Source organism: Arabidopsis lyrata (assembly GCF_000004255.2).
Source record: "Arabidopsis lyrata subsp. lyrata unplaced genomic scaffold ARALYscaffold_5, whole genome shotgun sequence".
Classification (NCBI taxonomy): Eukaryota; Viridiplantae; Streptophyta; class Magnoliopsida; order Brassicales; family Brassicaceae; genus Arabidopsis; species Arabidopsis lyrata.
In genome coordinates, this window is record NW_003302551.1 from 1,784,014 (window position 1) to 1,808,067 (window position 24,054).

A 24,054-nucleotide genomic window follows, 5' to 3' on the forward strand; every position below is an offset into this window, starting at 1 on the left:
AGATTTCTTAATTTAGCTAAGGTTAGATTTGTCTGAATTATACAAAGATTTCATTTGTATAGACATTGTTATTATAACCAAAAAAAACAACATTCATCCACAAATGTAACCTGTAATTTTTTTGTTTTCCCATGTACAAAAGAATTCACATAAGACCAGAACTTTGAATCTGGTTTTTTACATTACCTCCTAAAGCTTCTTAAGATTACACAAAAGATTCCAACATGAAATAAAAGAACATACCTTTTGAAACTGTAATATCAGAGTTTCTGTCCAGAGACCTGTGGCAATTTGAGGTAACACAACAGGTCATTAACCAAAAAGAAGATTCAACAAACTCACAAAAGCTCAAGCGCCTTCGTATTCTTCTTCTCTGTCAAATGATTTGCTCTTCTTTAAGCCTTAAACGCGCAACGGGCTGTTGTTGATTGAAGTTAACCGTTGAGGTGTTGGGTTGATTGTTTGGTCTTAATTGATGGCTGCTGGTTCTACCAGCTGGAACGTCGTGGTTATGTTTCCCTTCATATGTTGTTACGACAGCTTTCGGGTCATTTGCTGCTCTCTCTACATGTTTCCTTACTCCGCAATCCGGTGTTGTACACTTATAGTAGCTCCTGTGGATTAGATCAAAGAGCATTAAGCAAAAAAAAACCAATGACTATCTTCAACTCGATGACCGGTTTTTAGTCTTACCTTGGATAAGGATTTCCTTTGACTACTTTCTGACCATATTTGCGCCACCTATATCCATCATCTAAGAGGTCAACTTCACTCTTCGTTTGGACAATAATTCTAGGCTCTGTCACAGTTCTATGCGATGAAGCAACTGGTTCTGAAACCCGAACTTCTGTATTTCTATAACATTGAAAGATTGTTTAAATCTCATCAGAAAAAACAAAACCCACAAAGAAATGAATGTAAGAGGAACAGTACAGTCTCTCATGAGCTTATCTTTTTTACCTTCTCTTGGGATCAGGCTCATCTTCGTGTTTTTCTCCCACAGTAGTCTCTGTATTACCAACCTCCTCGCTATCACTTGCTTCAGACATCTGCTCTGTTGTTGTAACTTGGCTTGTTTCCTGGTCCCTCTTACTCTTGTTGAGACTGCTATTACTGGTTTGAAACTGAGTTGCAATATCAGAACTTTTAGAATTCCCGTTATTGTTACCGCGCTTTTGAGGAAGTTCATGATTGTGCTGACCCTTGTAGATGATTTCCGTTACTTGTCCATCGAGTGACCTCTCCACCTTCTTCTTGACAGGACACGCTGGATGCGTACATTTGTAATAACTCCGCGGAAAATCGCTCCCTTTCACTTGCTTCTGCCCATATTTCCGCCAGTTGTATCCATCATCAGCTGGTTTGTCAGCATTTTGAGGCTGTGACCGATGCTCAAAGACAGATATCTCCGAAGTATCTCTCTGTCCCTGCAATTTTTCTTGAACCGAGGCTCGAATCTGAGACCGAGGTCCAGAAGAAAATGACGGAACCTCAGTCAATGAAGTTTGTTGTTGTTGTTGTTGTGTAGAGGAAGGATATTCAGATTGTGATTGCTGCATATGAACATTATTGCCTTGAACTGCTTGTGCAGTGACTTGTGCTAAAGCTTGTTGATGTGTCATACCAAATGCTCCCTACACATAAATCACCTTTGTATTAACACATAATATCCCAAAAGACAAGTAACAAATCCAAGCAAATTCTTTAAAGATTCAAGATTTATAAAAGAAAGACAGAGAAACAATACTAATGGGTTTCTAAACTACACCTTTGTTTCTCTCTTTGACATTGACAATGTTCTTTGTCTGAAAGTTTCCTACTTTCTAAAGTCTAAGTTCTTTTGTTCAAAGATTCTGATACCCAAAAAAAAGTATCCTTAATTTCTAAAGTCAAAATTTCACAATTTTGACCTAAAATGAAGAACATTTGAAGGGTTTTTTTAATCCCATAATCCAGTAATATGGTTTGGATTTGCATCCATAAACCGAATGAAAACAAAAACCAGAAACAGCAACAAAATATCCAAAAACCATAAAGTCTTCAACTTTCATTTACCAAAAACAGAGTTTCGAACTAACAATGAGAAGAAAAAAAAAAAAGCTTTGATCTTTAGTTTGTTAATGAATTTCACACCTGAAGAGGTGAAAAAAGACCAAAGAAGCTCGGAGAATCCAAAAGCGTCGCCGGACTTAATCCCGGCGGTACAGTAAACATCCCCGGTGGTTGCGTTATCATCAATCCCGTTGGTCTACTCTGTTTAAACCTCGGGTCAACATCACCACCGCTTCCACCGCCATCACCGACAGAGCTCACAGGTGTCTGATGATGAGCAGCAGAAGCAACAACAGCAGCGGCGGCAACAGCAGCTGCAGCCGGAGAAGCCATAGCTCCGGCAAGAAGTTGAGAGAAAGACTTGATTTCATCAGGATCAGAGAACAAATTTGAGACAAGAGTCATAGGGCCAGGACTAAATCCAACACCACCGCTAAAAAACATTTCACTAAACGGTCGAGGAGGAAGTGCGATAGTTGGCCGTGTAACTCCGGTGGATGATTTTAACTTCGACGGTTCTTTTTCTTCTTTCTCCGCCATCGATTCCGATTTTGAGAACAAAGAGGATAAAACTTTCACAAACCCAACTCACATTTTTTTTTTTAACACTTTTTTGGTATAATCTTAATTATACAAAATTCGTGTCGTGTTTCTCTCTTTCACTTTGTTTGATTAGTACTCCATATAAAAATATTTCTTTCTGCAGTCTTTTAATGGGAGAGATTTTTGTGATTTTCTTGTGTCTGTCTCTTCAAGCAGATCTCGAAAAATATCAATAAATAATTTGTTTTTGTTTATACAGTATAAAGTCTGCGGTGCAGATATGATATCTTTTTCATTTTATCCATTTATTTTTCTTGTTAATTGTTTTTTTATCGAGTGAGTTAGCTAGAGGTAAAATCAGAGAGGCAAATTAGCTCAGAGGTAATTGACTGCTCTGTTTTCAAGGAACGTAAAAAGAACTTCACTTATGCCCTTCAGTTTCTCAATAATAACGAAAAAACCAGACGTTTACGTATTCATGCGAGTGGGATAACATGTTTGACTTTTTGACCAAAAAAGAATGAAACGACGTCTCTGTTTTGGACGTGACGGTTATGCAGTGACAGAAGGAAGGAGGTGACTTCTATTTAATGCAAACCTGCATACTATCTAAGCAGATATGTAGATATCTACAATAGAACAACATATACTTAGCAAATATACATGAATAGATACAGATCTAAGTAGATCTGTGGATATCTAAAACAAACAATAGATGCTTGACAAAAATATACATGAATAAATATAGATCTACATGAGAAGTTGAATACCTAAACTCATGGATAATTAAAAAATTGCGGATCTAAATAGATTTGTGGATATGGAGACAAAATTTAGTGAGGGAAGCGAGAAAAACACAAAAAAAAACTAGATACTATACAATCGTGAAAGAAATGGAATGAAAACAAGTACATGGAAAAACTTTTGAATTTTGTCGCTTGACAACATTAAGCTGGTGGGTTAACCGAAAGTGAGTGAGCCAATTTGCTAGAGAAGACAGGTTTGGAGTAGACATCGAGAAGTTTCCCGAAGCAAGGCCTAATGGTTTCAATCTCTTCAGGCATAAGACCTTTCAATACATATTCACCCTATCGCCAGCAGGTTCCTCTCTATTGGCGAACAATCGGGAAAGTATCTCCAGATCAGTCATACTTCGGAACAATAAAAAAATTGAATAGTAAGTTATATATCAACATCAAGTGAAAATAAAAAAGAATAAATAGATGTCTACAAAAAAAGATGCACATTAAAATACAGATTTATAAATTAGAGATGTGGATCTAAATAGATAAGTGTATATCTATAATAAAACAACATATACTTGACAAATATACATATACACGCATATTCGTTTCGGAAGAAATAAAAATATTGTTGCATTTCTTTTAACGCGTGAGGGTAAAAACGGAAAGATGATGGGCTAATGTTGCAATTGTCTTAAGCCCCGACAAGATTTTATCAAAAACTAATTTAAGTCCAGATCTTTACTTCTCAGCTAATTATCTCTTTTTTATTTAGCTGATTTCCTTTTAAATACTGTAATTTTTAAGGAAAATGACACATCATTCGTAATAAATGCTACAAAATTCCAATTTTCAAGAAAGTGAAATTCATTTTTCCCCAAAAAAAAAAAAGTGAAATTCATAACTTACTCGAATATGTCCCAAACGGCCAAAAGAAAAAAGTTACTCATGAAAGTTAATGTCTTAATAAATTAAAATTTCTGAGGTCAAAAAAAAAAAAAAAAATCTTTTTGTAATTTACAATTTAAATTTGCATTGGTTACTTACACAAGAATTTAAATTTTTTAATCATATAACATTTGAGTTAATTTGGTAGATAGGTAAAATACAAAGATTTCTTTGCAAAACAACATGATGATAAAATCTTTAAAAAATAGGTTATTGATTTTGCATGTACTCAGTACTTATTTTATATCATAACATGATAACATATTATTTGTAAAATATGCACAAAATCAATTATTCATTTAATTCTATTTTCTTACCGCACCATTTTACAAACAAACTTCAAATTTCTTTAGGGAACTAACCCAAAAATACATAAGCTATAATAATATGTTGGATGTATATAATATATATAGTCGTTTAAGGATCTAACAGATTTCCTTTTTATATTTCTCGTATTTATTTATTCGGCAATGTGAAATTCTTTTGTCTATCCTATACTAATATTTGGGAAGTACATCCTAAGAGTCATAACTTAGATTTTGTAAAAAATTACAATATATGCCATTAGAGATCTCTAATTATAATCATTTTATTCTATTTCACTAATATATATTAACGGGTCAAACTGATTTAAAGATATTAAAAGATTTTATTTATATAATACATAATTAATATAATTCGAGAATGTTATAGACTAATCAATTCGAAAATGTAACACAATTAGTAAAAATCCTATACTAATATACTAATATATTATTCGGAAATGTTATTGAAAATGTTATTCAAAATGTTATATAGTAATCCATTATTCGAACATGTTATAAAAAAATGTTATTGAAAATGTTAACGAAAATGATATATCATTGAAAACATTTTATATCAATCCAATTTATAAAAAATGTTATTTTGAATTATAATACTCATATAGTTCGAAAATGTTATTGAAAATGATATTCAAAATGTTATATCCTATACTATTATTTGGGAGGTACATCCTATAAGTCGTAACGTTAATTGTGTAAGAAATTATAATATATGCCAGTAGAGATCTCTAATCATAATCATTTTAATTCCATGTCACTAACATTAACAAATTAATTAAAAAACGGGTCAAATAACGAAAAACGGGTTTAAAGATCTTAAAGATATTAGGTTGTTATATTTTGTTTAGATATAAATTCGTATTCAAGCAATTCGTAATCTTTGAGAATATATTCAGTTTCCCTAAAATCTTTGAGAATATATTCAGTTTCCTTAAAACCTTTTATAAAAAAAAATAAGTTATAATAGTTGTTATATTCTAGATCGTTTTTTTTGTTTAGTTTTACGTTTTTTTTGTTTAGCTTAATCACGCATCAATATAATCAGCTATTTAGTTTCCTTAAAATCTTTTCTAAAGATTGTCAAATCTCTCTGTTAGATAATTTTGATCCTATATTCGAAATAATCTAGAATATACCTTTCTAAAATATTATCTAACTATTTTATGCTAATTAATATATTTCTGAATCTCCTAATTATCACAAACCATCTACAACTATAAATATCCATTTAGGTTTGACGTACCTTTCTCACAGAAATCATCTCAGCACCATTCTCATATCCTACAATTAAAAATACAGCAGAAATGGCTATGGTTAGTCGCTACACTCCTCTTAACAACTTGAAGCCTGTCAAGACTTTTTGGTGTATTCAAGTTAGTATACTTCATTCGTGGATTTATTTTACAAAAAGTTCTGGCATGTCTTTGGAAATGATTTTGACAGATGAGGCTGTAAGTACCATTGAAATTTTATACAATTCTCTTTGTAATATATGAGTCGTAAGTTTTAAGTCATCTTATTTTAATTACAGGGTAACAAAATTCAAGTAGACATCAAAAACGAACACATTAGCAAATTCCAAAGGTATGTTAAACCGTTTTTTTCCTTTTTTTAAAAACCATAAAACTGGGCCCACAAACCCAATATAATCCATTAAAAAACTTAGACCCAATACAACTTTTTTTTTTGTTTGTTCACAATCACACAATAAAATTATCAATACCTAATTGAACCAAAGAAATTGTTAATCTCATATAAAAAATACAAATCTAATGCTACTAAATATATTAAACTCTAAAATACAATATTTTCTCCTTATTTAGTCAAATAAAATATATAACATTATATCTAAATAGTAATAAATATATAATATTATTATATATTCCTTTTTATATTATACTATTATACTATATTATTTCTTATTTCTTCGAACAAAATATATAATTTAATACAATATACTATATAGCACGGATCGTGATCTAGTTTTTGTTGTAATTGTTGAGTAATGATTGGCTAATAAGGGAATGAAAGTTTATAAAAAGCGTCGGTTTATGCATAAAATTACAATTATGTCCCTTAAGACAACGAGAGTTTTGTGCCTCGCAAGTCAACCAGCAGCTCCAAGCACGACTCGACGGGTTTTAACCAGTTTGTCTTCACCACGTTCTACAAATCGGATTCTGCCACGTGTACAATAAATAGACCAGAGTTTATGGTCGGTTAAGACTTAAGACTAATCATAAGAGCTGTTTTCTTTAGGACAAAGGAAATAGATACATAAATGAGTCTGATTTATGGATTACAATTTATTTATAGAGTTCATTGTTTGATGAAATTGACTTGGTAATTAATAATTTTTGCTTGGTAAAAATGGTGAAAGAGGAAACGTGAGGGTTATTGAAGGAGTAAAATCTATTCTAGGCGGCAACAAAAAAAAAAGAGAACAACTTGACTTTTTTGGAGGGCCCAAGTAACTTTGAAAACGGGCCAAAGAGACAATACATCCTTAATATCTGTAGGACCCAAATGGGCCCCTTTTCATTCATTGCCACAACGAATCGCGTCTCTCACTTATCACATCGAGAAAGCCAAGAAACAGGATTATTTTATAGTAGCAATTTTCGTCACTATAACATGGAAATGGAAACAAATAGTCGAATATAAAATAAGATATACGTAAACATAAGAGCATGATTAACTGTGGGTCTAAATGGAAGTCTAAGGTCCAAAAAATCCAAAAAATAAATCCAAACTAAATAAAAGCAATGGATCTGATCCAATTTTAGATCTTTAGATCAGCTTTGGATCTGTGTACGTGTTGGTACGTGGTTGGTCGAGATTTAGTATTACGACTGATTTTTTTTTCTCTGTGTTTTCTCTTTCGCCAAACCACGGAGATATCACTGAAATCGAAAGCAAACTGCGGAGAACTACTGACATCGGAGTCCTCGATCCGCCGACATCATCATCTCCACGGATGCATAGCACGATCGGCGCCTTTGATTCAGCAAATCGGTGTGTTTCATGTGTTCCTCATGCGTTTTTCAAGTTAATTAATGTGTAGGAATGATTTTGTGTGAATGAGTTCTCTTCCTGCTATGAATCTTGTTGCATGACTAAATTGAGTGGCTGTAATACTAAAAAGCTAGACTTTATTTAGGTTGAGTATGATTTCAATGTCTAAAGCTCTTATTCTCTTAAACTAGATCCCTTTTATGTGTAGGAAACTTATTGATTTCACGGGCAGAGGAGTTGAAAAACCAGGCTAACGAAGCTTTTAAAGGTGTGTAATTTTATCGAAAACATTAACGAAATCTTGTGGAATCAGTTTATTTCAACTCTTTTAGTGAGGTACTCTATCTATTTGCTTTAAATTAAGAACAACTTGCTCTTTTTTTGTTTGTAGCCATAATTGCTTGTTAATTCATGTGTAGACAGGCTCTTCTGAATAAGGTAATCACCCAAGAAGGTCTTCCACTTCCATTTTGATTTTGATTTTGATTGTTCTTGTCTTTTGTTTACTAGTATTTCTTTAGTGAAAAATTGTTGGGTTTTAAGTGCAGATTTGGAGTTTAATGGCCGAATTGACGAACCCCATGTCAAGAGAAGGTCAAGGACCTTGCTTGGGATCCTATGGTTAGTTCTTATGGCCCTGATGAAGGTCTTCTGGAGTTAAGACAGACTCTTCTGAATAAGGTAATCACCCAAGATTGAATCATTTTATTCTTGCTAGCAAACCTTTCTTTAATCCAGTACCGTCTCTGAGTTTTGTTTATTTTTGATTCCTCGTGTTTCTTCTGAAGCTGCGTGAAGAAAACAAGCTAACCCAATCACAAGTGATGGTTACTGCAGGTAATAACCTCTCTTTGTTTACTCTTTTGATTTATAACAAAAGGGGCTCTTCCTTTTGTTTTCTTCTAGTCTCATACTCTGTTTTTGTATCTAATGCAGGCGTTTGTGAACCTTTTGCTAGTCTTGATTATGTATGTCAAGTTATATATTCAAGTCACTTGCAACACAATTAACTAATACACATTTTTTCAAATTTTGAAATTTTTAGATCCTCATTTGATGGATCTACTATTGGACTGTCAAAATTTTAAAACACTCAAAAGTGTCTAAATTTCAGATTTTGTATTATTTACAATTATATATATGATTTGGACTCATAATGTGAGTCCAACCAATAATCATGCTCTAAGGAGTTAAAATTGTGTAATAGCGCCAAAACACATTCTCGCTACAAAGTTTCAAGAATGTGTTAGTTTCATATTTAATTTAGCCGACCATATAAATCAAGAAGAAGTTGGAGCTTGTTAAGATCATTTACTAGATACTCTCCTAAAAGATTGAGGTTCTAGCTTTTGTTATTTGTTCCACAATGATTGATTTTTTAGTTTTTTATTTTTATTTTTATTGATATATAATAATAAATCGTAAACTTCAAGGCGTAATGATTGAAAATAATTAACTTTCTTAAATTACTATTGGTTGATAATTATTTTAAAATATGTAATATTAAAATTAATGTTCAAATGATTAAACAATGATTGAATTCTTAATATGCGTGAAAACTCTAAAACATCAAACTATTAGGAACAAAGAGATTATTTTGTTTAGAGTCTCCAAACTTTTCTTAAGAACATCAATGCATTGTTTTAATCTTATGATCCAAAATGTTGTTTTTCTCGTTTAACAAAAAATCTTGAGTAAATGAGCCACACATTTTGTTTAGGTTTGGGACCCCCTAAAGAGACGGACAATCGTTCCTTTCCTTCTCTCTCCTCTGTTTTAGATCTAGGGTTTTTTTGAGTCGCAGCCGGCCGTAGCTTTAAGATCATCATCGCTGGTGGCTGGGTCAGGGTTTGAAGCGGTGGTGGGCGCCTTCTTCTCTGGTGATGTGTGGTGTGGTTGGATCCTCTCAGGGCCGGCCCAATACTATGGGCTGCCTAAAGCCAAAATTTTTTTTTTTGTCCATAAATATTAAAAATATAGCAAAATGTTGTTTGGAAGGCTTGAACCCAGATCAAGAAGAAATGGTTAAACCCGGAACAGCGGCTGTGCTATATACTATTTTATTAATTTGATGCCCTCAAAAGTTTATATATATTTTGGCGGCCTAAAACCCTTGTTTTTTGGGCTTTAGGTCAGGGCAGCCCTGGATCTTCTGACTCGATGCAAGTTGGTGGCTCTTCTTCTCTGCCATATTTTGATTATTGATTATTCTATAGAATAGTTTGAAATTGTTATGGTTCTGTATTTTTGATTACTTATGCATATTACCATATTATCTTATAATTAATAATCAGTAGTAGTCTATTTTGATATTTATTTGTGATTTCTTGCATATATAGGAGGAAAATGAGAGTTATATAAACACATTCCCTTTAAGTATACCTCTTCCCAAAATGCAAATAACCCCAAATACCCAAATAAATTCATGAATCAAATATGATTATAACCATTTCTGAAAGAAAAAAAATCCTTAGAACTCTCCAACGACTTTGATAGCATCATGAGGTGTGTCGTAAACATCCTTAGAACGAGATTTCTTGACACCAGCAGTGAACCAGAGCTTGTCAGACTTCGAGCTCTCGACTGATATTGTTGTGACTTTAACCCAAACCAAGACTTTTGTCTTCATTCCTTCCACACCCATAAGTTTCCCTCGAAGCAAAATCCCTTTCACACGCGTTGCGTATCTTATCGCTGATCCGTCTTTGAATGTGACTTCGCATGGTGAAGAAAAGAAGACAGTGAGTTTGTTCTTTGTCTCGTCGAATTCGTAACAGATTATGTTTTGTGGGAAGAGTCCTGGTGGTAAGTTGTATTCTTTGAGGAGATCTGGTAAGCTTTTGAGTGGTTTTCCTGTTATAAAGAGAACACATAAAACAAAATCGCAGGTTAGGAACTTTGGCATCTTCGATTTTTAAACTATGGTAGCTACAATGGTGTTTGTTACCTTTAAGCTTGTTGAAAACCCATTTTGCTTTCTCTTCAACAGTACTGGAGAAAGTCTGGAAAACAAAATGAACATTATATAACCATTTGAGGCAATGCAAATCAACCATATACTTAGTTAAGTAGTGAATCAATGAGATAAATCGAATGATACAAGTTCGAGAAATGGTCTTAGAATAGAAATCTTGGCACAACTATAGCAAACTCAAGAACACAAAAAGCAGGAGATGAACACATTATTACCAAAAAGGATTCATCTTTTCTACTAAACAATGACTAAAATTGGAAACTCTAAAGACTCTCTAATGCTAAAATCTCAACTTGGTAAAAAATCAGATCTTGTTTCTACATCAAATTGCTAAAATTGGACTCTTTATATCAAAATTTCAAAGATTATTCTGACTCATAATCAAAATTGGTCTGAGATATGACTATGTATCAACAATTCTAATGATCTTAACTAATTTTCATCTTCACTTGGCAAAACCCATCTCAGATCTTCCTAGATCTATGATTCTTGTACAATTTCGATAACATCCAACTACAAGATTTCACAAAAGAATCGCCTTTTAATCACAACATTAGACCAAAAGTAACAAAAACCCATAAACTTGACATAGGAATCACATGCAAGAACCCAGAAGAAACAAATCAAGAAGAAGATATAGATTCAAAGAGCACTCACAGTGAGGTCATTGGTGATGTTTGAGAGCTCTTCTTTAGCTTTCTTTGAGATCCATGAACTTCCCACTTTAAAGCTCGTCACTTTCGTTAATGCCTTCTCCATTCTCCTTCCTCTCGCTCTCTCTCTGGCGATTCTCTGAGAGAGTAAAGACAAAGTGACAGAACAGAGTGATAGCTGCGGCGACTCACAATTCTTCTTTCTCCATTGGCCAAAATAATTCGAAGCAAAAATATTAAAAGAAACGGGGGCATTTACGTAATTTCCTTCATCTACTTTATTTTCCAACTTAATTTCCGTTTTGATGGCTAAATTTCCGTCTTATGAATTTTGAAATTACTAAAATTATTCTCTCTTTTTTAAAAAAAAAACTTGATTATTTGAAAGAAAAAAAATGGAATTTATTAAAAATATGTTTGTTAAAGTGCAAGTGTGACTTTTTCTGATTAATGAAATTATGGTTCGAAGGTAAAAAAAAAGAAATAAAAGTGCAAGCTTAATTTCAACGCGAATAAAGCTGATTGGATATGAAATAGATGCGTTGGGGTCCAATAGAAACTCATCATATAAGCTAACAAATAATGTTACGCAACACCAATTAGTATAACAATTATTCCAAAATAATTGAACCAATCTATAGCTCACCCATATATATGACTACAAATGATTTTATTAACAAACATCTTATTTTACAACTCAAATTCAAAAATCACAAATCATTACGACAAACCATAAACGTCTATCAACCGTTTAAGTCCATAAACAATTTAGCCTTCTCGTATGCTTCATTCATATGTTTCCTAAACCGATTCACGTCTAATCTAACATCTTGTTCTTTTAAATAAACTTTCATTTTAGTCACATTCCAATCCATTCCTCTATAAGCAATCGGATCTTTCAAAACCAAATCATCTCTGTTATACTTCTCTACCAAACTACTCTCTTCCACATTCACCCGATACTCAATATACTCCAACTTCATTGCCTTAGCTGGCGATTCGTAACACGTTTTTGACGCCCAACCTAGCCCAAGCGGAACAACTTGAACCAACATTGAACCGGGTCGAAGAAACAACAAATGGGTTAGTGCCGCACCATGAACCCCAACCATCACGTGGCTCGACTTTATAAGTTTGTACGCTTCTCTTACACTCGTCGTTTTCGATGATCTAAATGTGACTACCTCGAATCCAACATCTTCAAGCATCTCCTTGATCTCTTTCTCGTTTAGTATCACCCGACCAATGTTCCCATATCTACTAACCAATATGAGACGAGGCTTGTGAGTTTTGAGAAGAAATTAGTTTGTGTTTAAGGCTTTGTCTAAAAGATTGTGGAAGTCTACTAATGATTTGGAATTGGGTATTTGGGTTGGATCTATTATTTTAGGCCCATGTGAAACTAGACCCACAGTGACTGAAGGGAAGCAATGTGTAAAAGAAGCATTTTCTTTGTCAAGTAGTATGGTTTTGTGTTTGCTAAACGCACCTAGAATATCGATGTATTTCGGCATCCACCACTCCTTAGAATTCACTACCACGAGGATGAAATCGCGATCCGGGTATACGGAGTTGGCGGTGATGAAAAGAGGAATGAAACCGTCCAAGAAATCATGATAAATGCTTCCGGTGTAACCTCCGGCACTGAACACAATCGCTGGCGAATCATGTGTTATGTCACATGCTCGGGTCAAGCCCAATGGGCCTGAGCTTAATGTTAGCTCTTTGATCCTAGGCATGGTCCAGTTTTCAGCTTTTCTTGGGTATGGCCTGATTTTCTCAACAAGTGATGTTGCAAATGTTGGGTCCATGAGAGTAAAAGTACCGGTTTTGGGGTCGAGAATACATGAGCCGTTGATTGAGCAGAGATCGTAATCACTGTGGGATCGGTCACATGTGATTGTTGCCGAAGTAGTCTCTTGTGGTTGTGTGGGTTGCTTGATTCTTCTGGATTCCCATGTTTGTTGTAACGTACCTATAGAGAAAACTTCTTTTATCTTTTAGTAAGGGAGAAGAGTGGACATTTGTAGTGGATGTGGACATGTGTACTAACATTTGTTGTTTCTTTTTTTTTGGTCAACGGTGAAAGTTATGACAAGTGGACGAAGGAAAAAGATGAGAAGAGATCTGTTACCATTTCTAATCGTTTTAAGTTTAACTATCAAAATTCACTTTACTCATATCTATACTAGTATTTTTGCAGTTACTTTTGAGTCGGGTGGGTAAAATTGTTCTCGGATACTTTGGATACCCGACGTTTACAAATTTTGGTCATAAAAAGTTTATTGGGTCGGATTATATTTAACCCAACTCATACACCGAATATTTCATATTTAATAATTTAAATATTTAGAAAATTTGATTAAGATTTTGAATTATGATTTTCCTATCATCTTTGTTTGATTTTTTTTAACTGTTTTGAATCATCATATAATACATAAAGTAAAAACAAAATCAATTTTTTTTTCTGCATATACTGTGATTCGAAATTTAAAAAACGGACATATATTATCCAATTGACGAAAATGTGTGTTCAATGTTCTACATCGATTAAAATATTTAGACAATGATTCAGATTCATATCATAATAGCCGGACGGGTTTTGCGGGACGGGTTTTTGAATCAACAATAGTAAAAATATTAAAATATCATTAATCCGCCGCTTCAATACGGATTAAATTCATAATTTTTTTTTAATACCACCAATATTAGACATATTAAATGAATCTCATTTAGAAAAGATTGTATAAAACCAAAAATTGTCCCGTGGTATAATGTTACTTAATAAAAATTGTAAACTATAAAATATAAATATCTTAGAAAATGATACAATTTGCAAACTTTTATATATAATAAATAATCGTTAAATTTTAAAAATTACTACTTTTAAAAAACAAATCACGGGACGAGTTAAGAAGTTACATGACGGGTTATATTTCGGAACGAAGTTATATGGTGGACGAGTTTGAATCAATATTTATAAAATTTTAAAATTTCATTAACATGCCGCTTTAATACAGATTAAATCTTCAGTTTATTAAAATATAAATGACTTAGAGAATGATATGATTTGTAAACTTTTATATATAATAAATAATCATTAAATTTTAAAATGAAAACAAATCACGGGACGGGTTAAGAAATTACGGAACGGGTTATATTTCGGAAAGGATTTATATGGCGGACGAATTTGAATCAATATTTATAAATATCATTAACATGCCGCTTTAATACGGGTTAAATCCTCAGTTTATTAACAATTGTCTCGTGGACTCGTGGTATACCGTTACTTAATAACAATTGTAAACTATATAATATAAATAATTATTTTATAAGGAGATACAATTTACAAAATATTTTTATATTAACTTTAAAAATAAATCATCCCGCGGTGTACCGCGGGTTAAAATCTAGTATAGAAAGAAAAAAACAAGTGAAAAAAATACAATAATAGTGCCAAGTAGAAATAAAGCCACTATGGTCTATGGATTACATACGTTTCAAAACGAAGCCATGTTTAAGAACTAGGCTTAGGTTGGTCGCAAAACTCAAGTAAGTAAGAATAAACAAAAAGTAACCATTAAATTTCTTTTAGTAACAAAAAAAAAAACTGATCATGTTTAAAGATCAAAAAAAACTATTAAATGAATAAACACTTCACATGATTATGAGTAAATTGTTATTTGTTCGAAGCTGGCAGGAATTTTTAATTCTCATTATTTTTGGTAAGATTAGTTTGTATATCTCTATGTGATGTACACTATTTATTTTGTAGATCACTTCGTATTTAAGAATCATGTAACCCTATGATCAAAACATTCTCATGGAAAAGAAAAGCAAGTAATTTAAAACAAACAAGAAAACAAATATTCTATCCGACTGAAAAAATACTTTTAGTTGCTTCTTTTGACCGGGACTTGTAAAAGTTAGAATAAGTTTCGTAATATTAGCATTTAGATTCAAAATCCAGTAACGTATTGTGTGAGTTATTGATTGAAAAGTTGATTTTTTCGTTAAACAGTATATATTATTTGTACCATTTAATAAATAAAAATGTATTTTTGATCGTTGTCTCTAAAGAAGAGAAAGTTGTTTAAAGATTTTATTAGCCTGAATCGAAGAAGCTAAGTAATTTGATATTTACATACCTTGAGAGAAACTTAACGATAGAAACAATTGACGATCGAAGACGGAGGAGAAAGCAACATATATAACCATAACGATCACCAACGCCACCGAATATCTCTTCGACGTCGTTTTCCTAACCATGGTTTATATATAAATCAATTTTTTATCGACCTTTAAGCTTTAGGAATCCTTCAATGGAAGAGAAAAGAAAGAAAACTTTTGTAAGTGAATTACTGTGTGAAGAACAGAAGAAGATATATAGAATGCAAACGAGGTGAAGAAGACGTTTCTCTTACAACATATTTTAAAATGTTTGCAAGACTTTTTGCCAAAAAACAAAACACATTTATTAATGCTGACGCATGGGAATACTATAATAGAGCATATAATTAAGAGACAATTAGCTGCATACACATTTTGAAAAAGAGTTAAAATTATAGCAATGATTTTTTTTTTTTGTATTTGTAAGATAAAATAAAGAAATAAAAAGATGATCAAAATATCCTTAAATCATAAGGATAGGCATTTTCTTAAGCAGACAAAATCTGTAAAAAAACTGATATGAACAGGACATGGTCTGAGAAGCATCATCTAGTGAGACAGGTTAATTTATTTCATAGCATTGGTTTGATAATATAAAATTGATATATTAATATATAACACAATATATACAACTATAGAAAGATTTATTAATATATATATCGTAATACATGAATATATAACATACATATTAATATTACATTATTGTTGTTTACATATGATATATCAACATATATCATGATATATTAAAAAAATATTATAATATGTATATATATCATGATATGTCAATATATATTATGATATATGTTAAAATATCATGATTTATAAACATATACCAAATTTTATTAATAAATATAATGATATTTGTATATGAAATTATAAAATAGCTAACTTAACTTTTTTATGGTTGATTTTAATTTCCAAAATCAAAAATTTCGTTTTTTGTTTTATTTTTAATTCGTATTTAGTTTGAGTTGGTGATTGTATAATGATAAGTTGGTGGTGGAGGAAGTAAATTTGGTGGTGAAGATGAGAAGTGGAGGTGAAAATTGAGGTGGTAAAGATGGATGAGGTGGATGTGGAAAGTGAGTGTAGTAAATTGGAAATTGATGTTGTTGTGATGGATTATTTGTCGGCGGTGATGAGAATGGTAAGTATGTTAGCGGCGGAGGAGTAGATAATTGGAGACTAGTTTTAAGGTTATTTAATGTTTTTAAAACATATTAATCCATTATAATCGAGAAATTTAGATTATATTGTCTTTAAAATTGCATTAAACACATGAAAACAAGATTTAAGCTTAAATTATTTTTTATAAAAAATAATGAACATAAATTAGACGTTTTGAATTTTAAATCCATAAAAAAAAATTGTAAAAAAAAAATGGACTAGGTGCAATCTAGGCGGCTAGACGGCCGCCTAAGCGGACAAAAAATCGAATCGACGATTATTTTTACCGATTTGAACAAAACCGCTGCGGTCCCTTTCTGATTAGTGTCTAGGCGGCTGATTTTTAGAACATGGGCCGTATGCTATAGAGTGTATGAAAAAAAAAAGCAGTTAAAAAGATAGGTTTTTTGAGTTATTAAGTAATTAAATTAATTGTTTAACCCAAAATGTTTTGTTTATACTCAACAAACTCGAGGATTCTATAGGACTATCGCATCTGCGAAATGTCCGTTTGTAGTTTGTATTTTTTTTTTAAAATAAAATGGGAAACCATGTCTACCTCTTCCTCACCAAAAAAAAACTCAACAAACTATGAAATTTTGACTGACGTTAATTTCTTGGAATCAAGATTAAAATTGTGATTTTTTGTTGTTTTGTATTTTTGGTCAACGTTTTTGTTGTTTTGTTGTTGTTATTAAACACTTTTATACTTCAAATGTAAACAACACAAAATTAATAAATAACCGGGCCTTAGATTACTAGTATATTTATAATATAGGCCCATTTAAGGCCCATTTTTTCAAGTTTTTCGTTTTAGAGACCAATTATCTGGCGGGAAGAGCCAAACCGCCGGTAAGTTGTGAACGGCGAAGACGGAAGACCGATGCTACGCTTAATCTCTCTTTTACCTCAAAGGGTGTCTCCGATTAGAAGATTTGTGTTTCAACAGAGATGCTTCACATTTACGACAATCCAAGAATTGAATTTGCCCGAAGACAATGATGAGTCTTCTTTGAATTACGCCGCTTCGAGACCGTGCTTTCTCCTTCTAAGTAAGTGCACGAACATTGATTCTCTAAGGCAAGCTCATGGGGTTTTAACGGGAAATGGACTCATGGGTGATATCTCAATTGCCACCAAGCTCGTGAGTCTATACGGTTCTTTTGGGTATACTAAAGATGCACGCTTGGTGTTCGATCAAATTCCTGAACCAGATTTTTATTTATGGAAAGTCATCCTCAGATGTTATTGTTTGAACAACGAGAGTTTTGAAGTCATAAAGTTTTATGATTTATTGATGAAGCATGGATTCGGATATGATGATATTGTTTTCTCGAAAGCTTTGAAAGCGTGTACTGAGGTTCAGGATTTAGACAATGGGAAGAAGATACATTGCCAGATTGTTAAGGTGCCGAGTTTCGATAATGTTGTGTTGACAGGTCTTTTAGATATGTATGCTAAGTGTGGAGAAATCAAGAGTTCTTATAAAGTGTTTGAAGATATTACTTTGAGGAATGTGGTTTGTTGGACTTCGATGATTGCTGGGTATGTTAAAAACGACTTGTACGAAGAAGGGTTGGTTCTGTTTAATCGGATGAGGGAAAACTCTGTTTTGGGTAATGAATATACTTATGGTACTCTAGTGATGGCTTGCACAAAGCTTCGTGCTTTACATCAAGGAAAGTGGTTTCATGGTTGTTTGATTAAGAGTGGTATAGAGCTCAGCTCATGCTTGGTGACATCTCTTTTAGATATGTATGTTAAGTGTGGTGACATAAGCAATGCACGTCGGGTGTTTAATGAGCATTCTCATGTGGATCTCGTCATGTGGACAGCTATGATTGTGGGATACACCCATAACGGAAGTGTGAATGAGGCGCTGAGCTTGTTTCAGAAAATGAGTGGGGTTGGAATCAAGCCTAATTGTGTTACCATTGCAAGTGTCTTATCGGGGTGCGGTTTGGTTGGGAATCTTGAACTGGGAAGATCAATTCATGGCCTCTCCATCAAAGTTGGTATTTGGGACACAAATGTTGCAAATGCTCTGGTTCACATGTACGCCAAGTGTTACCAGAATAGAGATGCTAAGTATGTGTTTGAAATGGAGTCGGAAAAAGATATTGTTGCTTGGAATTCTATAATTTCTGGGTTTTCGCAAAACGGCTCTATCCATGAAGCTTTGTTTCTGTTCCATCGCATGAATACAGAATCCGTGATGCCTAATGGTGTAACAGTTGCGAGTCTCTTCTCAGCCTGTGCTTCCCTTGGGTCTCTAGCCATAGGTTCCTCGCTTCATGCTTATTCCGTGAAATTGGGTTTCTTGGCATCATCCAGTGTTCATGTTGGTACTGCACTCCTGGACTTCTATGCCAAATGTGGGGATGCCGAATCTGCTCGTCTCATCTTCGATACCATAGAAGAGAAAAACACAATCACATGGAGTGCTATGATCGGAGGCTATGGAAAGCAAGGGGACACAAAAGGGTCCCTTGAGCTATTTGAGGAGATGCTGAAGAAGCAACAAAAGCCGAATGAATCAACCTTTACATCTGTTTTATCAGCTTGTAGTCATACAGGGATGGTTAACGAAGGGAAGAAGTACTTCAGCTCAATGTACAAAGATTACAACTTCACGCCTTCAACAAAACACTACACATGTATGGTTGATATGCTAGCTCGAGCAGGTGAGCTTGAACAAGCATTAGACATCATCGAGAAGATGCCGATCCAGCCAGACGTGAGATGTTTCGGAGCATTTCTCCACGGATGTGGAATGCATTCAAGATTTGATCTTGGAGAGATTGTGATTAAGAAGATGCTTGATTTACATCCTGATGATGCCTCTTATTATGTCCTTGTATCTAATTTGTATGCATCGGATGGACGATGGAGCCAGGCTAAAGAAGTGAGAAATCTGATGAAGCAAAGAGGCCTGAGCAAGATTGCAGGCCATAGCATAATGGAATCTGAGTTCTTAGCACTTGGTTAGTTGTCTTTGCTAATCTGGATAAATCAGTAGGATGAACAAAGAAGCATTTATACACAAAGCATTATTGAATAAAGTTGATTTGTTATAGTGTATATAGAAAGAACAGTCGTGCTAGCTAAGTGCTAACTACATCTACATGGGTATATAACCAACAGAACATCTCTGAAATGGTAGCCAGATGCTTTGAGCTATGCTAAAGTTCTTGTTTTGTTGTGATTTGTGCTCGAGTCTGCGGTTGTGAACTCTTAGCTTACATGCTAAGTTCATCTTAATCTTCTTCTTGTGAATCAAAAGGAACTTCATGCCGAGGTCTGTTGTACTTCTCACGCAATTGTTTGACAGGGATGAAATCTCCAGCTGTGTCGGCTCCATAGTAGAGAAAAGAAATGTATGGATGATCAAACCTTTCCTGCAGAAACCACACACAAACATGAGTCAAACTATTACAATGACGAGTCAGTTGTCCACATTGAGTCTACTCACTTTGTCGGGTTTCTCGGGAGCTAATAGATTGTCTTCAGCAACTGCAATATCAGATCCATTGTCAAGTAATAGTGAGATTGTTCACCGGTTAAGGTTGTGCAATAGCAAGATTTTGAGATCCAAAGGACTTGAAAACTCAGAGCTTACCATATGCCACTACTAGATCTGGGTGCGTCCGAGCATCGACTAGAACCTGCTAGACACATGCAAGAGATTAAGATATCCATGTTTCTTCTGTAGATTGTTCATAGGTATATGAATACAATTTAAATATTAATTTTTAGCTTCTTTTTCTTTCAACGCAAGTCTTAATGAACATTTGCTTCAGAAGCAGAACCTGATAAAATGGCTGATTGGATCCGCGAGGTAACTTTTCAACCTCTGCAGCTTCCATCCAAGAGCTTGATTCACAGCAAATTGGATCCATACCACAAACTACAGCCCGGTAACCTAAGCCAAATGAAAAGAAATCAACGTAAGTTCCCCGATATATGAATGTAAACCGTAGTGAGATAAGCACTAATAATACATATGAAGATGTACCAAAAGTTTTGTGTCTAAGCTTCTGTCCTAAGCGAAATGCATACTCTGCATTTTCAAAAGCCAAGGCTTTCGCAGATACAGCTAATGATTCTGCCTCAAGCTTTGAGATTTCATCTCGTAACTTAGCTGCCAAACCGTAATCCTCACTGTCAATGGCATTCTGGAGATCGGCACTGCAATCATATCAAATAAACAACGAAGATGATATACTGAATATTTACAGACACATAGAGAAAAATGTCTTACAAAGCAAACAAATAACCGAATGAAACTGCTCACCGTAGCCTTATAATACTAATACCCTTGTCTTGAGCTTCACTTTTAGCTGATGACCCTCTTTTCCCTTCCTGCAGCCTTATCGACTCCTCTTCCACCTACCAACCACAGACTGTTATTCACTACCGCGTTGCGATTTCGGTATACGAGAATACAAAGATAAGTCCAGCCAAAAGCTAACATCTTTGCATGATCAAAAAGTTCAAAACTTGTCGCACTTAAAGATCATATCATAACATTTCACATACCTCAGTTAGCTTTTCTCTTAGTTGCTGCGCAATGTCGTACTGCTCCAGATTCATTGCATACTGGTATTTCAAAACATACCAATCCACAGATCATTCAATATTGCAACACCTTAAAACCGTAATCAATAATCTTGAAAGCGAAAAAAAAACCCGCATATCCTCTTAACCTGTACACGAGTAGCCAAATCCAGCTGAAAGAAAAAGATCAATATATCTTCATTGGCACTCTCGCTCCGCTCAGAGCTCGGGTCTAAACCTTGTTCACCACCACCCCCTTGAAATGGCCATCTAGCTTCAACCCTCAACAAATTTCTTTGCTTTATTGACTTCCAATGACTTCTAAAGGACGGTGATTTACGCAAAAACTGACACGACACACATCGATCACCGATCAAGCTTGAAGCTTTCGATGAATTCAAACGATTCCTCAACAAGCTTGAAACTTTTACACTTCCACAGATTGTTAATGTGCTTAACGACTGACTTTGAACCATGTTCTTTTATCAAGACCGAAGTCTCACACTTCCTAATCTGATAATATTCCTACAAAACCCAACAAGAACCAGAGATAGCAAACTTGTCTGAGATTCAGAATTGAAATCGAAGAACGAGACGAGACGAAAACTTCGAGTAGACAGCAAAAGTTTTGTAAATCGAAACTTCAAGAAACTTACTTATTAGTTTAGTGAAATTCAATTAGATGCCGGAAAGACTTTGCCGATCACCGGAGAAACTCGCCGAACGACGAAGAGTTTTCGTCCTCACAATTCTTTTTTTTTTTTTTTGGTTGAAAATGTCATTGGAGTAGATTATCAATTTAATTTTTTTGACGGGCTAAAATATAGTTTTTTTTGTTTCTTTCCGTTTCTTTAATTTCTTGAAATGCTAATGTAAAAGCGGATAATCTGGCACGAAAAATTCGTACAGAACCGCTTCATATCATATATGTAAACAACATTCCTCAGAAATGACTCTTTTGAGCTATAATTAATTTCGGATGACAAAAAAAAAAAAAAGAACGGACCCACGTCTAAATTAATGGGATTAGGTGATACCTTAAATATTTTATGAAATTGTCTACTAGTAATTATCAATTGACATCAGAATTTTCTCTCTTTTTTTTAATTCGTTCATTCGGCCATGTACTTAAGTAAGATTTTGTTTGTTATTATTTTAAAAACAAGGTTTATATGATTTTTTACCTAGTAAAATAAATAAAAAAAACTTAAAAAATATTATGAAGTTGAACTTAGAAATTTATCCATAAAACGTAAGATTTTCATATTTTTATATCTTATTTAATATACTTTGTTTTAATAATTTAAATCTATTAAAATATATTTATTAGTTTCGCCAATGATGTTCATTAACTCACGTTTTGGTCAATATTAGAATAGGAATATCATAAGATTTCAAGGATAGGATCATAACTCATAATAACCCGTCAGAAATTATAATTTTGATTTGCCAAAAGTTAAATTAAATGATTAAAAGTCCATGAAGAGAACATGCGAGGCACCTTTTTTTTTTTTTTTTTGTCAACCGCTATTAATTAAGACTCAAAAGAGCCATTCCTGAGGAATGTTGTTTACATACGTGATGTGATGCGGTTCGGTACGAACATTTCGTGCCAATTTATCCGCTTTTACATTTGCACTACGAGAAATTAAAGATAAAGAAAAATTTGTGAATTCCTCTTTGTCGCTCTGTAACTCCTCCAAATACGCTGAAAATGCCGGCCATTCGGTTGGAGAAGACACCATCTTCACCAGGTCTGAACAGTCTGTGAAAAAAGCCACATCTTGGTTATCGGCACCTATCATGCACTTCATTGCCCAAAGAAGAGCTTCCACTTCGGTATGTAAGGGAGAGAGACTTCTACGCAGGTTTGCAGCTCCCATGGTTGGCGCCTCTCCATTAACTAAGGTACATACCCAGCCTGTACCTGAAAATTTATCACTTTTTTTCCACGATCCATCTATGAAACAACGATGGCCAGAATAAGAGGTATCCTGAGAAATATCCCTTACTCGAGGCACCTATATATCAAATAACAAATATAGTACTATAGAGTATTCATACTTCATTTACTACATTATTTATTGTTCTGTTCAACATATTAAATTCAGAATATTTTTATTGATTTTGTGTAGATGGGACAGCAAAAGCATAGAAAACGTTCGGCCAATATTCTTCGTCTCTTATTTGATTCGAGGTATCGCCAAATCTTGAATTATTTGCCATTATTTGATCGTGGACTATTATTTTTTTTTAATTATTTAGTTTATATTGTCTCCGTTTTGGTTTAACGTCGAATCCAAACCAAATCACGAACACATGCATTCGAGAAAACTAATTAAGAACTGACATCGAAGAACACAAAACAAGTTAAACGAATATTAAGTCAATGAAATAGTGACTCTTTACGTCTCACCAATATCGATTATTCGAATCCTTCCTTAGTAAAAACTCAACCACCCAATCAAAAATTACAAAAAGAGTACTAAAATATTCACCCACACCTCTAGATTGATCAAATGTAAAACGCTTATATATATAATACGTTCGAATAAATCCAAAGTTATCATATCATCATCATTACGTATAACTTCCCCAACCAAGTCTTAAGTCAAGAAGTTCGTTTTGCTTCACCGGACGCATTCTCCATGTTTTGAGAATATTAGTGCATGGAGGACCCAAACAAATTTCTTATTAAAGTTTAACATAACGAAATGAAGACATCAAAGTGCAAACCTTAATCTTGAACGGATCAATATGCCAAAAAACTATTTTATTCAATTGAAAAAAAATTATATTTTATAATTTTTACCTCCTCATAATGTAGGTCCGACCATGTATAAGATTTTAATTCATCATCCTGAAAAATAAACGAAACGGCTCCGTTTTAACATCACATTAATCACCGA

At 33.7% G+C, this 24,054-nt stretch overlaps 5 protein-coding genes and 1 long non-coding RNA gene across 7 annotated transcripts; 2 read left to right on the plus strand and 4 right to left on the minus strand.

Annotated features, from left to right (window-relative positions):
- Positions 1-48: 48 nt before the first annotated feature.
- On the minus strand, positions 49-2,816 carry LOC9311269 (probable WRKY transcription factor 3). The gene is made up of 4 exons (XM_021024661.1): positions 2,134-2,816; positions 961-1,634; positions 694-855; positions 49-614 (listed from the first exon to the last, which is right to left on the minus strand). Exons 1-4 carry the CDS (start codon positions 2,590-2,592, stop codon positions 377-379), a joined length of 1,533 nt encoding a protein of 510 aa, XP_020880320.1. The 5' UTR covers positions 2,593-2,816; the 3' UTR covers positions 49-376.
- Positions 2,817-7,262: 4,446 nt separating this feature from the next.
- LOC110228042 lies at positions 7,263-8,799 on the plus strand. 2 transcript variants are annotated; one of them, XR_002331644.1, is made up of 6 exons: positions 7,263-7,624; positions 7,816-7,892; positions 8,016-8,062; positions 8,173-8,305; positions 8,413-8,461; positions 8,561-8,799. It is a non-coding gene; the product is annotated as an uncharacterized LOC110228042 (long non-coding RNA). The 2 variants fall into 2 exon arrangements; XR_002331643.1 differs by having other exon boundaries at positions 7,268-7,624; positions 7,833-7,892.
- A 1,125-nt stretch (positions 8,800-9,924) lies between these two features.
- LOC9312947 (uncharacterized protein At5g01610) lies at positions 9,925-11,464 on the minus strand. Its single transcript, XM_002876833.2, has 3 exons — positions 11,256-11,464; positions 10,572-10,626; positions 9,925-10,477 (listed from the first exon to the last, which is right to left on the minus strand). The coding sequence occupies exons 1-3, from the start codon at positions 11,355-11,357 to the stop codon at positions 10,095-10,097; spliced, it is 540 nt and encodes a 179-aa protein (XP_002876879.1). The 5' UTR covers positions 11,358-11,464; the 3' UTR covers positions 9,925-10,094.
- A 438-nt stretch (positions 11,465-11,902) lies between these two features.
- Positions 11,903-15,684, minus strand: LOC9312948 (EGF domain-specific O-linked N-acetylglucosamine transferase). The gene is given in 2 exon segments (XM_021024082.1): positions 11,903-13,226; positions 15,400-15,684. Coding segments are annotated over 2 exon segments (1,353 nt in total). The 5' UTR covers positions 15,521-15,684; the 3' UTR covers positions 11,903-11,994.
- Positions 15,685-17,410: 1,726 nt separating this feature from the next.
- On the plus strand, positions 17,411-19,669 carry LOC9312949 (pentatricopeptide repeat-containing protein At2g03380, mitochondrial). Its single transcript, XM_021025735.1, has one exon. It carries the CDS (start codon positions 17,472-17,474, stop codon positions 19,575-19,577), a length of 2,106 nt encoding a protein of 701 aa, XP_020881394.1. The 5' UTR covers positions 17,411-17,471; the 3' UTR covers positions 19,578-19,669.
- LOC9311270 (clp protease adapter protein ClpF, chloroplastic) lies at positions 19,605-21,934 on the minus strand. The gene is made up of 9 exons (XM_002876835.2): positions 21,802-21,934; positions 21,295-21,670; positions 21,128-21,187; positions 20,883-20,977; positions 20,604-20,776; positions 20,398-20,510; positions 20,208-20,253; positions 20,061-20,101; positions 19,605-19,986 (listed from the first exon to the last, which is right to left on the minus strand). Exons 2-9 carry the CDS (start codon positions 21,619-21,621, stop codon positions 19,846-19,848), a joined length of 996 nt encoding a protein of 331 aa, XP_002876881.1. The 5' UTR covers positions 21,622-21,670; positions 21,802-21,934; the 3' UTR covers positions 19,605-19,845.
- Between the last annotated feature and the right edge of the window lie 2,120 nt (positions 21,935-24,054).